The sequence below is a fragment of the Acartia tonsa genome, chromosome 12 (assembly GCF_053477335.1).
Source record: "Acartia tonsa isolate MP-2025a chromosome 12, ASM5347733v1, whole genome shotgun sequence".
NCBI lineage: Eukaryota > Metazoa > Arthropoda > Copepoda > Calanoida > Acartiidae > Acartia > Acartia tonsa.
Genome location: NC_137271.1, coordinates 21,904,698 through 21,921,992, shown reverse-complemented (window position 1 = coordinate 21,921,992; position 17,295 = coordinate 21,904,698). Strand labels below are relative to the sequence as shown.

The following is a 17,295-nucleotide window of genomic DNA, read 5'->3' as shown; positions in this document are numbered from 1 at the left end:
TTGACATTTTTTTGGGACCACATATTAATTTTTCAGGTTAAGACTTCCAGCTGATCTTTAAAATTTTAAGAGGTTGATTTCCAATAGGCTTACAAGCGGTTGGTTTAGGGCTATCTTTATAGTGGATGGGACTTAAGATATTAAAACAAAACATGACATATTGAATAAGTTTTTATTTAGTTTTACTATGAAAAATCAATTACATAAAATATAAATATTAATATGTTTCTTATAATTTAGCTTGTTTTAAGTCAGGTTTTCCATACAGGGCTACAACACAGGCTCCACCTAGCAAAATATTGGTGCTTTTATACACAGTACCTTGTTGAGTATTGAAACCTCTCGTCCCCCTTTATGTTTCTGGAACCTCTCTAGCATCCACCTGTCTGTCTGTCTGGTAGTCTATCTATCTATCTGACACTATACCTATTCCCAGATTATGCTGGAGTGCCAGTCTTGCTTCTGAAACAAGTCTAGCACCTACCTGTCGGTTTGTCTGTCAGTCAATCTATCTATCTATCTGACACTATACCTAAATCCAAATTATGCTGGGGGGCCAGTCTTGCTTCTGAAACAAGTATAGCACCCACCTGTCTGTCTCCCCGTTAGTCAATCTATCTATCCATCTATCTATCAATCTATGCTGGAGGGCCAGTGTTGCTTCTGGAACAAGTCTAGCACCCACCTGTCTGTCTCTCCATTAGTCAATCTATCTATCCATATATCTGACACAATACCTAATCCCAGATTATGCTGGAGGGCCAGTGTTGCTTCTAAAACAAGTATAGCACCCACCTGTCTGTCTGTCAGTCAATCTAACTATCTATCTGATACTATACCTAATCCCAGATTATGCTGGAGGGCAGTCATGCTTCTGGAATATGTCTAGCACCCACCTGTCTGTCTATCAGTCAATCTATCTATCTATCTGACACAATACCTAATCTTAGATTATGCTGGGGGGCCAGTGTTGCTTCTGGAACAAGTCTAGCACCCACCTGTCTGTCTGTCTGTCATTCTATCTATCTATCTGACACTATACCTAGTTCTAGATTATGTTGGAAGGCCAATCTTGTTTCTGGAACCAGCCTGTCTGTCTGTCAGTCAATCTATCTATCTGACACTATACCTAATCCCAGATTATGCTGGAGGGCCAGTCTTGCTTTTGAAACAAGTCTAGCACCCACCTGTCTGTCTGTCAGTCAATCTATCTATCTATCTGTCACAATACCTAATTCCTGATAAAGCTGGAGGGCCAGTCTTGCATCTAGAACCTGTTAGCATCCACCTGTTTGTCTGGCTGTCAGTCAATCTATTTATCTATCTGATACTATACATAATCCCAGATTATGCTGGAGGGCCAATCATGCTTCTGAAATATGTCTAGCACCTACCTACCTGTCTGTCAGTCAATCTATCTATCTATCTTTCCATCTATCTGATACTATACCTAATCCCAGATTATGCTGGAGGGCCAGTCTTGCTTTTGAAACAATCTAGCACCCACCTGTCTGTATGTATGTCAGTCAATCTATCTATCTATCTGTCACAATACCTAATTCCTGATAATGCTGGAGGGCCAGTCTTGCATCTAGAACCTGTTAGCATCCACCTGTTTGTCTGGCTGTCAGTCAATCTATCTATCTATCTGATACTATACATAATCCCAGATTATGCTGGAGGGCCAGTCATGCTTCTGAAATATGTCTAGCACCTACCTACCTGTCTGTCAGTCAATCTATCTATCTATCTATCCATCTATCTGATACTATACCTAATCCCAGATAATGCTGGAGGGCCAGTCATGCTTCTGGAACCTGTCTAGCTCCTACCTGTCTGTTTGTCAGTCAGTCAATCTATCTATCTATCTGACACTATACCTAAATCCAGATTATGCTGGGGGGCCAGTCTTGTTTTTTGGAACCAGTCTAGCACCCACCTGTCTGTCTGTCAGTCAATCTATCTATCTATCTATCTGACACTATATCTAATCCCAGATTATGCTGGAGGGCCAGTCTTACATCTAGAATCTGTTAGCACCTGTCTGTCTGTCAGTCAATCTATCTATCTATCTGACACTATACCTAAATCCAGATTATGCTGGGGGGCCAGTCTTGCTTTCTGGAACCAGTCTAGCACCCACCTGTCTGTCTGTCAGTCAATCTATCTATCTATCTATCTGACACTATATCTAATCCCAGATTATGCTGGAGGGCCAGTCTTACATCTAGAATCTGTTAGCACCTGTCTGTCTGTCAGTCAATCTATCTATCTATCTGACACTATACCTAAATCCAGATTATGCTGGGGGGCCAGTCTTGCTTTCTGGAACCAGTCTAGCACCCACCTGTCTGTCTGTCAGTCAATCTATCTATCTATCTATCTGACACTATATCTAATCCCAGATTATGCTGGAGGGCCAGTCTTACATCTAGAATCTGTTAGCACCTGTCTGTCTGTCAGTCAATCTATCTATCTATCTGACACTATACCTAAATCCAGATTATGCTGGGGGGCCAGTCTTGCTTTCTGGAACCAGTCTAGCACCCACCTGTCTGTCTGTCAGTCAATCTATCTATCTATCTATCTGACACTATATCTAATCCCAGATTATGCTGGAGGGCCAGTCTTACATCTAGAATCTGTTAGCACCTGTCTGTCTGTCAGTCAATCTATCTATCTGACACTATACCTAAATCCAGATTATGCTGGAGGGCCATTCATTCTTCTGAAATATGTCTAGCACCCACCTGTATGTCTGTCACTCAATCTATCTATCTATCTGACACTATACCAAATCCTAGATTATGCTGGAGTGCCAGTGATGCTTCTGGAACAAGTCTAGCACCCACCTGTCTGTCTGTCAGTCAATCTATCTATCTATCTGACACTATATATACCTAAATCCAGATTATGCTGGGGGGCCAGTCTTGCTTTCTGGAACCAGTCTAGCACCCACCTGTCTGTCTCTTATTCAATATATCTATCTATTTGACACTATACCTAATCCCAGATTATGTTGGAGGGCAAGTCTTGCTTTTGGAACCTGTCTGGGTCCCGCATCACCTCTCAACTAAATCAAATATCTGCTTAAATCTGTGTTAAAAACTAGGATTATTGGCAATCATTGGTAGGATATAGGTGAAATGGATACAGCCAGGACTTCATTTTGTCACTCCAGAAACGTTAAAAATGCTACAAAAGACTGGTTGACCGTCGAATGTTACTTCTAAAACATAATAATAGCTCATTAGCTTATAAAATAAATTATATTTTCATTTGCTAAATTATGAACCTTTAGAGCTAAACAATTAAATTTTAAAATTTTATTTTTGAAAAATAGCAGGATAAAACAACAAATTTAACCAGTGTCTAATAAACATACAAAAATAAGAGGGAAGCAAAGCTTTTGTAGAACACACTTTATCAGTTTAAATGTTGGTACTTTCCCTTAAAGTGCCTGTTGAGCACTGACCACACCTTCTCCTTATTTTCTATAAATTAAAAATAAGGAAGGTAGTTTTTTACCTATGCTTAACAAAAATTGAAAAATAACCCCTTTTTTGATTTTAAAAAATATCCGGGGGTTGCGGGGTTTTCTGTGGTCTAATGACAATATGAGGGAAAAAGTCAAAATGATTAAAACCTGAGATGTTAATTCATAGCATTGAGCCAGTCCTGTAGCACCCAAAGGATGTCCTACAAATAAAAATACAGCTTAATTTAACTATTGTCCCTGCAGGGGATAGAAATAGAGCATACGCTACTATGAAAATACGACGAAACGCCCCATAAGAGGCTTTGTCATGAAAGGAACTATGCCCAAAGTTTGTTTTCTATGTGTACATCCTTAATAGATAATCTGATCATAAATTTAACCAATTCTAAGTGTCTCAAGGACTACAAATTACAAATTAGGTTACATAGCTTAGCAAATATTGTCATACAAAAATAAACTCAAACCCAGACAGAGAAAAATCACGAAACCTTTTCTAAGCCAAAATATTTTGTTATAGTTAATATATAAAAATTTATGAAGGTTTATCTTGAAGAGCAGCCAAGAAAATCTGCCAAAGTGTTACGGACATGTACAACGTGAAATATAGAATAGATTCGCTGTTAAAACTAACCTTTACTAATAAGACCACCACTTGGATTGATCACATATTTACCCCCATAAGTATTATCATTTCTAAAAATTGAAAAAATAATTGTTTTCAATTTTTGTAAAATCTAAATAGATTTACCTATATATCTCTTTATTCTACACTAGTGGTTATGCCCCTGGAGGCCTCTAGGATCACTTGAGGAGGGGGGAGTTGAATTCGATAACCCATTTTTTTAGTTTAGATTTAAAAAAAGAAAAAAACAGGACCCATGAGAAGCTACATTGTAAAGGAGAAACATATCGGTAAAGCAGTTAGCGAGATCCTTTGCTACAGACAAAAAAACCTTACACTTTATATAATAGGATTCTACCCAGATATGACAAACCAATATCGTGCACAGGGTTTTGAGAGGGAAGTACGTGAAGCTCACCAGAAAATTATACACTCCTCTCAAACGCGAATAGAAAAACTTGTTTTGCTTTACAGACACCATATCAAGAATATTAGCCGAGATGGGGTTTTAAAAAATGCCGCGTTTTTTGGACAATTTTTTAGACATTGATTGATTGAACGAAGACGATGGGATTTCAACACAGAGTATACAACTTAAGAATTCAAAATTTTAAAATCATTATTTTAGCCATTTGTATAATATCTAATACAGCTCTAAAAAGATGCATTAATAAATATGCAGCGAAAATGGATTTAAGTTGTATTAGACATTATACAAATGGCTAAAATAATAATTTTAAAATTTTGAATTCTTAGGTTGTATACTCTGTGTTGAAATCCCATCGTCTTCGTTCAATCAATCAATGTCCAAAAAATTGTCGAAAAAACGCGGCATTTTTTTAAAACCCCATCTCCGTGATTAAGCAGCTTCACCAAAAAATTACAATTATTTTGTAGAGTAAGCTATAATCAATCAATTGAGATCTATGTAACTTGAGATAATTTATTTAGTTTGTAAATATATCGAAAAAGAATTAAAGACGACTTGCGGTAATTTTCCAAACAATAAACAATACATAACATAATTTATATTATTTATGGCTTTCCATTATAAAAAAATTACTTGAAGCTTTCACCTAAAGTTTCTGTTGTGCACTAATAACCCCCGCCACTTATTTTTAAAAAATGAGTACCCTATACAAACCTAGGGAAAAAAACTACCTCCCATATTATTTGTGTCAAATCCTAATATAGATGTAACAGGATGTATGTATGTCTGTACCGAAGGATCTCACTAAAACTGAACTTATATGGTTCTCATGTCCTGGGGAGGTTTATAACTATTTTTGGGCCACTTATTTTATTTTTTTAATAATAAAGTTTTAAAAAGAGGGGTTTTCGACTCAACCTCCACCCTCCAACTCAAGTGTCTCTAGAGGCTTTAAGGGGCGTAGCCGCGAGTTTATTTAATAGCAAACTTGAAATCAAATTGTGCACTAAAATGCTGGTGGCCTACCTATCAATCAATTCACCAGCTTTCCCTTCTTCACATAGGCCCAGGGCTTCATAGGTTATCAGCTCATTAGCGGAGAAACAGTCATGCAGCTCAATAACCTTCATAATTAATATATTATTACTTGGATGTTGCACCAGATTTTCATCTACTTTGATAGTTATGCTCGCAGCTGTCTAAAACAACGAAACCCCTCATCCACCCACATTTACCCCATTTCCCTCACTCCCACTGTTACTGGACGAACGAACTGACCAATAAATTAGGTTCATATTAGCAGGATAGATTGACGACAAATTTCCTCCTGTCAATATATCCACGTATATCCTATTTTCAGTATTAAAGAACATACATGATAAGAAACAAAGAGCTCTAAAAATTTCTAAGCTAGTTATGGAGTTTGTGTGTTTAAAGCCTTACATGTACACAGGGAGGGAAGGGACAATAGTCTGTATAGTACACTGGTACCTAAAGTTTTTTAACCACGTAATTTTATTAGTTGAATTAAACACTTTGGGTAATTTTATTGAATTTGTTTGATTAGTTTAATACCATACCAATTGATGTGAAAGATTACCTGAACGTCTGATGGTTTGACTCCAGTCTTCTGGTAAACAGAATTTGCTGCCATTTTAGCCATATCATAGCCTACATTCTGACCATTACCAGTTTTTTTTGTGTGTTTTGCATTAAACTTTTTCCAATATGGAGTAAAAAACTGTAAAGTTGTAATTTTGCCAGTAAGAATATTACAAAATTGACAACAATAATAAAATTGACAAAACACAAAAACTATAATTTTGCTAATTTTAGAATATAGAAATGGCAGGTTAATTCAAATGATAATTATTTTTTGTCAGTATGACTTCAGCAAAATATTTGATGTTATAAAACCCTATGGAAATGAAGAAAGTTTTCATACTAATCTAAAATTATATCGGTCTATATAATCTATCGCGTTTCGAAGTTAAAGGGGAAGTTAAAAGTATGGGCAGAAAAAAAAGCATAAAACTATATAAAAACCTAACTTAAAAATAATAAAGCCTAAAACCATACTGAGACACATGTGAAGCTTTCCTTAAAAGGAGAACTCAATCGGGTTGGAAGTTATTAAAATCTTAAGGTTTAGACAAAAAACCTCATAACTTTATATCATAGGATAAATCAAAGAATTATGATCCAAGGAAAATTAAAGATATTCGATATTTGTAAAAACAAAACAAAAATAACCTTAATGCAGCTTTTATCCTAAAATATAAATAAAATTAGTAGTTACGAATGCAAGGACGTTCAACCTTGGGGGTTAGGGAAAGAAAGGGATTAAAAAATATAGATAACATATAAAAAAATCTTGGGAAAGGTTTCGTGATTATACTTGTGCTTTGCTATTTATTAATGTTGTCATCATTGTAACTATGATTTTGAAAAAAACTTTGTTATTTCATAAAAATGGATAACTAATATATGTGGATTTTATGACAGGGGAAAAATTGTCGTTAGTTTAGCTTGTTATTATGGAAGTTGTTTGTTAGTCCGGTAGCAAGGGATGGGATTACGCCAGGTGCAAGTTTCACTTTATTAAAGAACATGGAAATCTGGTTAAATATCCAGGTAATAATATATCCATTTGCAAAGGTACCTTAAAAGAAGAAGAAGGATCAGTTTTCATTTCAATGCCAAGAATCTCTATAGCTTTATCCTGAAAACACACAGATCTTATGGGATAAGACAATTGGCGATAGATTAATGTTCAGTTCACACCCAAACAATTACATGAAAGCGTATTAAATAGATTAAAATTATTGGTGGAAAAGTTAAATAAGATAAAATAAAAGTACAAAATGTTTTAAAACCAACGAATTATACTGTGACCGTGGTTATAAAAGTTTAGGTACCATTTCATTTTACAGTCCAATTGCCCCTACCCCTTTGTAAAACACTAATGTACATTGTGCATTGTATATTAATATTTTCCTTTTTTTTAAATGCTCAATTTGGCTACTATCACAGAAGGACAGGCAGACAGACACAAACACATATAGAGTAGCTTAGCTACTAAAAATATATTGAATTTTATTTTAGTACCTGGAGGCCGTTCTCTTCAACAAACTGTTTGGAGGCCAAGATAGCGGCAGCACCCCCATCTGATGTAGGACAGCACTAAAATATACAGATCAGGATTTTTGTTAGGGTTGGGCCGGATATCCGGTGTGGCCGGATATCCGGCCATTTTCAATATCCGGCCGGATACCGGATATTGAAACTATCCGGCCGGATATCCGGCTCTATAATCTTTTATACTTTACACCAAAAATCTCTGCTTTTTAAAATCTTTAATGGCTATAATTTTCTTATTATTGAAGCTAGAAGAACATTTCTTCTGAATAAGTTAAACTTTATGTAATTTATATAAGATTTCTGAAGAAATTTTTTTTTACTACTTTAATATCTGGTAATTTGGCCGGTTATCCGACCGGATTTCCGGTAATTTGGCCGGATAACCGGATATTTGCCGGATATCCGGCCGGGTACCGGATATCCGGCATTTGAAATCAGCCGGATATCCGGTATCCGGTATCCGGCCAAAAAAGTATCTGGCCCAACCCTAATTTTTGTGAAGATTTTTTAAAAGTCGGAAATAGAAGAATAATAACCTTTCCATTATGACGTCATTAAGGATACTTTGGCCAAAAGTTTTAAAATATATCCCCTTTTTTGTAGGCACTATAGAGGTTCAAAACAGTTATAAGCAGATAAATATATTTTTGTTTTCCCTCAAAGACGATTAAAGGTTGCACCTTCCCACACGCCACTCACGCTAATAGGTTTCGTGAACATTTTTCTAGAATTGCTGGCCTGATAAGCGTTCCCTTATCACTGTTTGCATGTAAATAATTTTAAAAATTAAAACACCTGAAGCTTTGTCAACATTCCGTGGATTTTCGGTGCATTTTTAATCTGTTCTAGTGTATACTTATCCTTAAAATATGTAAAGATTATCAACTTTGATCATAATTTAAAAATGTACTGTTTTTTCATATTTGTAACTGAATGAAAAAAAATAACCTTCGTAAATTGCTATAGGTTAATAAGAATGGACATCCAATAGTGGGAGTAAAGGGGTGTTGTTTATCCCCTCAAACTTTGAAACCTTGTATTTTTCTCTTCAAAATTTAAAAAAAAAGAATACATTATATTCACCCCCTTAAAACTTTGAAACTCCTTATTTTAAAAAAAAGCTTGGAGGTCCATGTTAGTAAGATAATTTTTATTTATAAACAAGCTCACTTTTTCTATAAAAATGTGAGAGACAAAATAGTTTTTTCCAAATGAAATATGATAAACATTTAAAACTTTGATCAGTCCCTCTCATATAATTTAGCAGTTCAAAGTGAAAGAGGTGATTTATTTCCACTGATGGCTACAGGAGTGGGGGGCACTTTACTTTCTCAACTTTTTTTTTTACCTGGAACTGGCTTTTGGGATTGTTGACTGAGTGATTATGATTCTTCCACGCAATCTAAAACAAGTATGGATTTGGCAATGGCACAAAAATTTATTTCCTGATTAATCTTAGTGTAGCTTTTGGATATATTATGAATAAAATTACTTTAAGCTAACTAAGATTTTCATAAAATTATTAATTATTAATTCATGTTTTAAACCCATACTTTTTAAACAGTATGATACCACTATGGATAAATTATTTACTAAGTATATTTGCGATTACTTTTATTTAATGAAATATTCCAATTTTTAACATTTACAAAACGGCATGCTTTATTGCATCAAGATCCATAACAGATCTATATAGGAAATAAACGTCTATAAATGAGCTCGAGCCTTCCAATGGTAAAGTGTTTAAAACTCATAGTGCTCCAATAATCCTCATTAAACTCTCATTGACCAAAGCAATAAGACCTTTATTCTATTTGTGTATGGAATGAATTAAGTTTTTCACTTCATGTTGATATTTGAATTACATTGAAGTATTTAATCCTTTTTTCATAATTAAAAAAAAATACGTTTATAATAGAGTAAATCTAAGAAAACTGTATTTTAAAAGAATTCGATTGTGGCGACACTTTCTTCGTGTTAAAATATTGAAACTAAAATTTTAATCATATTAACCCTTTGTTGATGGTAATGTGAAAAAAAAATATAATTGAAAAAATCTTTTGAAAATCATTTAAATTAATAAATATTTACTTCTTCCTTTTAGATAGTAATGGCGGGGGAGGAAAATTGATTTATTGAGAAATAGATAAATAGATATGTACTTATAGAAAACTAGCCAATAGCGATATAGTTATATTGAGCCAACTCTAGTCGTTATATATAGGATATACCTAGATTATAGACAGGGTAGAATTTGCCCTAATTTAACTTGCTAATATGAACCTCATTTATTTGCCAGTACGATCAGCCAGCAGGTGCTGTTAAGTTGGGGTACAGGGGATGGATGGGGGGTATCGTTATATTAGCCAGCTGCGAGCATCACTTTATTAGAGTATATGAAAATCTGATGCAACATAATATATCGATTAGATTATCTAAAAGACAAAAAAGTACCTTTGCAAAATGTTCCTCCGTGGTTCCATATTTTTCCATATGTTCGAGCCCCGCATTTCCAAACAACTGGGCAGCCATGGGAGATGCTGTTAGCTCCCTGAATTATTTGTGAGAGGTTTTGTGATTTTTAAATATTAAAAAAATTGTTATTTATTATACAATGACCAGAGCTGTGTGTGTGTGTTTGTCTGTACCAAAAGATCTCGCTAATGCTGAACCGATATGGTTCTCCTTTAAACTGTAGCTTATCTTAGATCTTGGAAAGGTTTATAACAATACCACCAACCCCCAAGAGAAATCGCTTCTAGAAAAAATTCTAATAAGGGGATACATATATTTATTTTTCATTGTCTTTTACTTTACTCTCTTTTGTTACCTAATTTCCATCATATTTTCCACATGAGGTTGGATAGGATTGGCTCTGTCAGAAAATACACTTGCCAAGCTTCCCTAAAAACAATAAACACAACTTTACAATCTATAGTACAAAGTAAAACGATATCTTTCTGTTTGTTTGTACCGAAGGATCTCGCTAATGACTGACCCGATCAGGTTCCCCTAAACAGGGTAGCTTCTCACAGGCCCCGGGAAGGTTTATAACTATTTTGGGGGAGGTTATCACCACTATCGCAAGAGAAATCGCCCTTGAAAAAAATTACCCCCCCCCCTCAAAAAAAATGAACAATAAAAAATGAGGGGAAAAAATCTAAATAAAAGTGATGGGTTTTGTTTGCCTTGACCTTAAGCCCCTCGTGGCCTACCTAACTGATCTTAATATTATATTTTTTTTTATTTTAATATATGCAAGAAGCTGCCTTTAATACGATGCTATACATGATTTTTCAGTATGGCCGTGTGAGTTCTTGTATTTTTACCTTTTGCATTTTCTCAAATCCCAGAGCTAACACACAGTTTGAAAGTCCTCCTAAAAACAAGGATGACAACATACATGAGAAGAGAAGCACAAAATAATGATAGAATCATCAAACGGACAGAATGCAAAAAAAGTTCAAAATAAGTTGCCACAATAAAGCAGATTAAGAAAAAAATTATGCTAAAAGAAAATCACGAAACCTTCTAAAAATAAGGTTAATGTCTTTTGAAGATTGACCGACAGACGGAAAAAACGATGCACTTATGTCGTAGAAATCTTCACTAGAGATTTTAGGTGTCTGTGCTGTTAAAATCACATTTCTTCTATAGCATTATGGATTGACTGATAGACTGAAGGACAGAAAAAACTATCGAGTAGCTTTGCTAAAACAAAAGGAACATAGTACTGAGCAATGAAAGTACAAAATTTTCCTCTGCTGCTACCTAAGAAGCATACAAGAAATAAGTTGTTATGCCAGCTATAGGGCGGAGTTACCAGTAGCAAATTAGTATACCTAAACCCGCGACCGTGGCTCAACACGTAGCGCATCCGCTGGTCGTCGGGAATGTGATGGGTTCGAATCTCTGTCCGACACCGCGAGAATACCCGAAGCGACACCTAGCCCCCTAGCATCTAAACTTAAGTTATTATACCTGAGATAAGTTGGTATACCAGAAAGAGGGCGGAGCTACAAGAAGTACAGTTGTTATTTTACCTGAGATAAGTTGATACGCCAGGAATAGGGCGGAGCTACCAGTAGCACAGTTGTTATTCTACCTGAGATAAGTTGGTATGCCAGAAAGAGGGCGGAGCTACCAGTAGCACAGTTGTTGTTCACATTGTAGATTGGTATACCAGTCATACCTATTAATTAATCAATTGATTAAACATATAATAGAAATACAATTCAATAGATGAATCAACATGTAAAAGAATCAGACTGACTAAATAATGTTCAGAAATCTATTAAATCTGTACGTCACTAGCAGCTAGGAGCACTCAAGAGACTGTGTTAGAATATGACATTGAACTTTACACTTTAGTTTTTTTTGAGGGGGAGGAATTTTTTTTTAAAGATGCGATTTCTCAATGTGGGTTCGAGTTACCCTCCCAAAAATACACTGTTAAAAATAATTTTTTTATTTAGTATCAATTGATACTCTGGAGAGTATTGGAACCGTAAGTACGCTACAACTATATAATTAATATATAACACTATGTAATACTATATAACACAATAATTATTACTATACAGAACCCATACATTTTTTTAGTATCGATTGATACGCTCTAGAATACTGGAAAATACGGTACAGAAATGTTTATTAAAATAGTACTATTTGATAGACTCTAGTGTACTGGAAAATACGCTATAGAAATGTTTTTTAATTTAGTACTATTTCATACGCTGTAGCGTATCAGATTAAAATAGTAACTATTCATACGTTCTAGGGTACGAATCTGTACTGTAAAGAATAATTGAAACAGAGACACCATTGGTGCATACCTCTCATGGAAGTGTTTCTGCTTGGTCGTTTTAGACAAAGATGAAATGTTACTATTTATGCTCAGATTTATAGTTTTGATTTTTGTAATTATGACTGACCATAGTTTTTATTTTTAAGGATCATGTTTAGTCCTAAACATCTTTAAAGTCATTTTTTTTACTAAATTTACATTTAAATTAATGTTTTATTGCTCTGCTTGGTATGTTTGTTGATATAACAAAATGTATATGTACATATAATAATCATATATTATAGACTGATCTTTCATCCAAAGTAAAACAGTTTCATACTCTACAGAGTATCAAAAATTATGATAGAGGATATCAAAAATTGCAAAGGAGAGTATTAAAAACTTACTTCTACCGTATTGAATATTATTCCAAAGAGCGTATTGGATAATACTATACAGACAAATACATTATTTAGTACTACATGTTACTCCATAGAACACTAAGTATTGCTCAATACAGTATTGGAATCTTCCTTGTATTGTAATAAGTTTTTTTCCTATAACGTACGGATTGATACTATACATTAATGTGAAGAATATATAGTATTATCTGATGCTAAAAAAAAAAATATTTTTAACAGTGTAGTGTTAAACTCACACTGCAAGGTTAAAAATCCTCACTGATAAGAAGAACCCTATCGGTCCAGTGGTTAGCAAGATCCTTCATAGACAGACATCCTGTTACTTTAACCAAAAGATTTAAATATACATTTAATTTTTTTATCTATCTAAATATCTATCTATCTACCTAAAGGATAAAGAGCTCTCTGGCCACAAGTAGAATCTCCATAAACATATCCTACACAACCTGGTTCTGATCAATCTATCAATCAATCTAACAATCAATTTATCCATCTATCTATCCATCTAAATATCTATCTATCTACCTAAAGGATAAAGAGCCCTCTGGCCACAAGTAGAATCTCCATACACATATCCTACGCACGCTTGTTCTACCTGAACAAATAACCCTTATTAAGAAAAATTGTTTCTGGGTATTAATGGCAGAAGTATATTATGAAAAGTTTGAAGGAAATACTTATCTTAGTCTTTTCGAATTAAACAAAAGAGAAAACAATCTGGACAAAGCAAAGCACCCAAAAAGTCATGAAATGGACAAATGAGTTATAGAGCAGATTTTCAGTTCTCATAACAATGATCAAAAAAGAGATTATGTAAAATCTCAAAAAAAATTACGCATCCTCAAAAATAACTTCTACATCCTTAGAAGCATGACCAACAGACAGACTGACAAAACAAAGTATAGATAAGATGCGCATTTGTCATAGTTATCTTCACAAAAATAATTAGCTCTCTATCATGAAAAGCGTTACGGACTGACTGATTGACAGACAGACAGACACACTGAATTATAAAGTAGCATTGTTACTAAAAACTGAAAATAAATCTACCTTAGAATAGTCTACATTCGCGTCTGTTAGGGCACTTGTTACACATTCCTAAAGATTGAATTTTTAAAAAGTAACAGGAAGCTTTATATAAGTAACGAAATGGTTTTAGGTTATTATACAGGGTGCGCCACATAAATCCGGACTTTTTTTAAACGGCCATAGCGCAAAAACTTCTTGACCAATCAGGACGTTTGAGCCCACTATAAAAAGCTTAGGCTATTTTTCTGTTTTCTATCTATCCCTTCGAAACAAGAGCCCCCAAAATGTTTCAGGCACAGTACCGCTATCGTATATATATATAGTTATCTTTCTAACTATCTATTAACATATTGATGTACCTATATGTCCATCTATCTGTCTATCTGTCTAGCTATATAACTATCATAAAACTTACTTTTGCCATATCAGGATAATCAAAATCGTCTCTGGAACCAGGCTTCTCAAATTTGGTCATACCCACCCCCACCACAAACACACGGTTGGGACTTGAACCTGTGGCCATTGTGCGTCTTATCAACAGACTTGATAGTGGAGTTTTCAGTAAGATTGCCTAAATATAGAAATAATTGTTAATAATTATTTTCAGAATAGCTTTAAAATCGATTGATATCCACTGGATAAAAACCAGTTCTGAGCCAAACAGAAAAATCTTGTATCGTACACCAATTTCTTCGAATAATTAGATAAAAATCTGGCGTTCTCTTTCCAATTTTCAATATTTTTTCAATTTTTAGGTTAGGTTAGGTTTTAGGCAAGGGAGCCAAGCGCTGCGGCTAGGCAGGCAAGGGTGCCGAGCGCCGAAGCCAGAGTTCATAGTTCTGTCGGAGGGGAAAGGACATTACCAAAAAACCAAAAACAACAGTTTTGTTGGCCAGGTTTTATTTATCATTTTGCTATCCGGGGAAAACTGTCTACAAAACGGTAGAATGCCTTAGGACAAAAAAAGGGCACACCTTCTTTTCATATATACATGATATTTATCAAGTACTTTTAGACAAAAGTCCTTTAATCAAAGGGTCCGGTGTTTGCAATACTTGGGGGACAATTGAAACTAAACCAAATTCTATTTACCAACCTAGAATTTATAAATACCACATTAAAATTTTTATTAGTACTAAACCGATTGAGTTCTCCCTTCTAGGAAAGCTTCTCATAGGTCATGGGGTAGTTTTAGGCTCTTATCTTTTCAGATTTAGTTTTGGGATGGCTTTAGGTATTTTCTATGCTCTTCGCTACTCTTTCGAATACGGCTGCAAATGTCGTATTCATATTAAAATCATGTATCTATTATTTAATTTTTTTTAAAATTCACCTAAATATTATAAAAAAATTGTGTAATAAATGCATTTACCTTCGCTAAACTGGACATTGTTACAAAAACTAGATTTTAAAGTATAAAGAAGATAATAAATAATTAAAAGATATCACTGTGTTTATTTACTTTTTTCTTATCACTGCAAATTTTAAAATTTCTAAACAACTTAGCACTTTGAACTTGTCTGCTAGTAGAGTTTTTTTTGACGATTTCTACAGACCAATTAGTACTGTATAATTACTGTACAATCGAGCTGTATTTTAGACAGAAATTGTACAGTTTTAAAGAATATAGGAACCGCACAAACTAGTTTCCAGGGAGACAGAGGGATATATGTGGTAACCGCCTCGGTTAAATGGCCGTTACCCAAGTTCAAATGACTACGGCAGTGCGAACAGACGTGGACACGTATAATTATAGAGAAGCTGGGCTTCTCTAGCTATCACTAAATAACAAACAAAGTCTATTCAGATGTTACTTTATTCAGGGTCTAGAGGTTACTACTTTATAATACAACAAATAATAAATACACAGATTGGAATAAATAATACTAAAGCAAAATCAATATAACTATATATACATTAATCAAAATGGGCAACAATGATCCCCCATCCCTGGAAGGGGTGGGGGAACCAAACAATGCAGCTTAGCCATAATACGGCTGTCAAAATCTATCATTAATTTTAAAGCATAGGGAGGGGTCAGGCTGACCCCTTCCCCGGTACTCGGGGGAGGGCCCTCGGCCCTTCTCCGAACCAAGGTCAGGGTTGCCACATAACATGGCTCAGGGTCGCCGAATACCACATATGCATCAATATATTATTAGTTGGACAGGCGGTTTCGCCCCTAGCCTCTAGGAACGAAGCCCCATGATTTTTGAGCAAACAAATTTTTCGTATTTTAGATTTTAAAAAAAAATTTTTTATTTCTTTGTGGGGGGAATATTTTTTTTATTTTTTTGGGGGGGGGGGTAGTCGACCCCACTATTTTAATTTTAGTTTTTAAAAGAAAGAAAAAATTGTTGGGGGGGGTGTATATTTCGATTTTTTTTTTGGGGGGGGGGTGGGGGTATGCAACCCTCCAAGAATATAGTTATAAACCTTCCCGGGACCTATGAGAAGCTACCCTGTAAAGGAGAACCCGATCGGTTCAGTGGTTAGCGAGATTCTTCGCTACAAACAAACAAACAGACAATTAGACAAACAAACAGACAAACAAACAGACAAACAAACAGACAAACAAACAGACAAACAAACAGACAAACAAACAGACAAACAAACAGACAAACAAACAGACAAACAAACAGACAAACGAACAGACAAACAAACAGACAAACAAACAGACAAACAAACAGACAAACAAACAGACAAACAAACAGACAAACAAACAGACAAACAAACAGACAAACAAACAGACAAACAAACAGACAAACAAACAGACAAACAAACAGACAAACAAACAGACAAACAAACAGACAAACAAACAGACAAACAAACAGACAAACAAACAGACAAACAAACAGACAAACAAACAGACAAACAAACAGACAAACAAACAGACAAACAAACAGACAGACATCGTTCTACTTTGTATTATAGATAATAGCAGTAGGACAAGTGACATTGTTGGATAAATTCAGAGAAATGAACTCTGCCAAATAGCCATCAACCAATAAATGTATGAGTATAGATGAATAATCATGTCAACTACCTAAGTCAAGTGGTGACGACTCTTTTCGTCTGCAAATTACTTTTTGTTCTTTTGTAGGGACTATGCTGTGTTTATATTCAAGACGCTTTTAGCTGATTTCAAAGACTCAATCAAAGTCGGGACATGATCATTATACAGTTACGTACATACAGCACATCTCACAATTTTTACTTTAATGAAAACAGTAAAAGTGTCTGACTATGACGTCAGAAAAAATTAACAATTAACCAATGAGAAGCCAGTATTCACAATGGTAAAATATATAGCGGCCTCTCATTGGTTAATTGTTAATTTTTTCTGACGTCATAGTCAGACACTTT

At 34.7% G+C, this 17,295-nt stretch overlaps 2 protein-coding genes across 2 annotated transcripts in view; one reads left to right on the top strand and one right to left on the bottom strand.

Annotated features, from left to right (window-relative positions):
* The window catches only part of LOC145334352 (chloride intracellular channel Clic-like), a 426,064-nt gene that overhangs the window by 129,369 nt on the left and 279,400 nt on the right, over window positions 1–17,295 (top strand). The gene's annotated exons all lie outside the window — the stretch shown is intronic.
* On the bottom strand, window positions 159–15,579 carry LOC145334604 (sterol carrier protein 2-like). The gene is made up of 19 exons (XM_080180123.1): window positions 15,302–15,579; window positions 14,345–14,500; window positions 13,951–13,998; window positions 13,426–13,495; window positions 11,798–11,884; window positions 11,022–11,071; window positions 10,523–10,596; window positions 10,147–10,243; window positions 9,041–9,094; window positions 8,488–8,553; window positions 7,660–7,734; window positions 7,214–7,273; window positions 6,805–6,822; window positions 6,152–6,229; window positions 5,578–5,675; window positions 4,131–4,192; window positions 3,647–3,699; window positions 3,004–3,073; window positions 159–288 (listed from the first exon to the last, which is right to left on the bottom strand). The coding sequence occupies exons 1-19, from the start codon at window positions 15,317–15,319 to the stop codon at window positions 230–232; spliced, it is 1,293 nt and encodes a 430-aa protein (XP_080036249.1). The 5' UTR covers window positions 15,320–15,579; the 3' UTR covers window positions 159–229.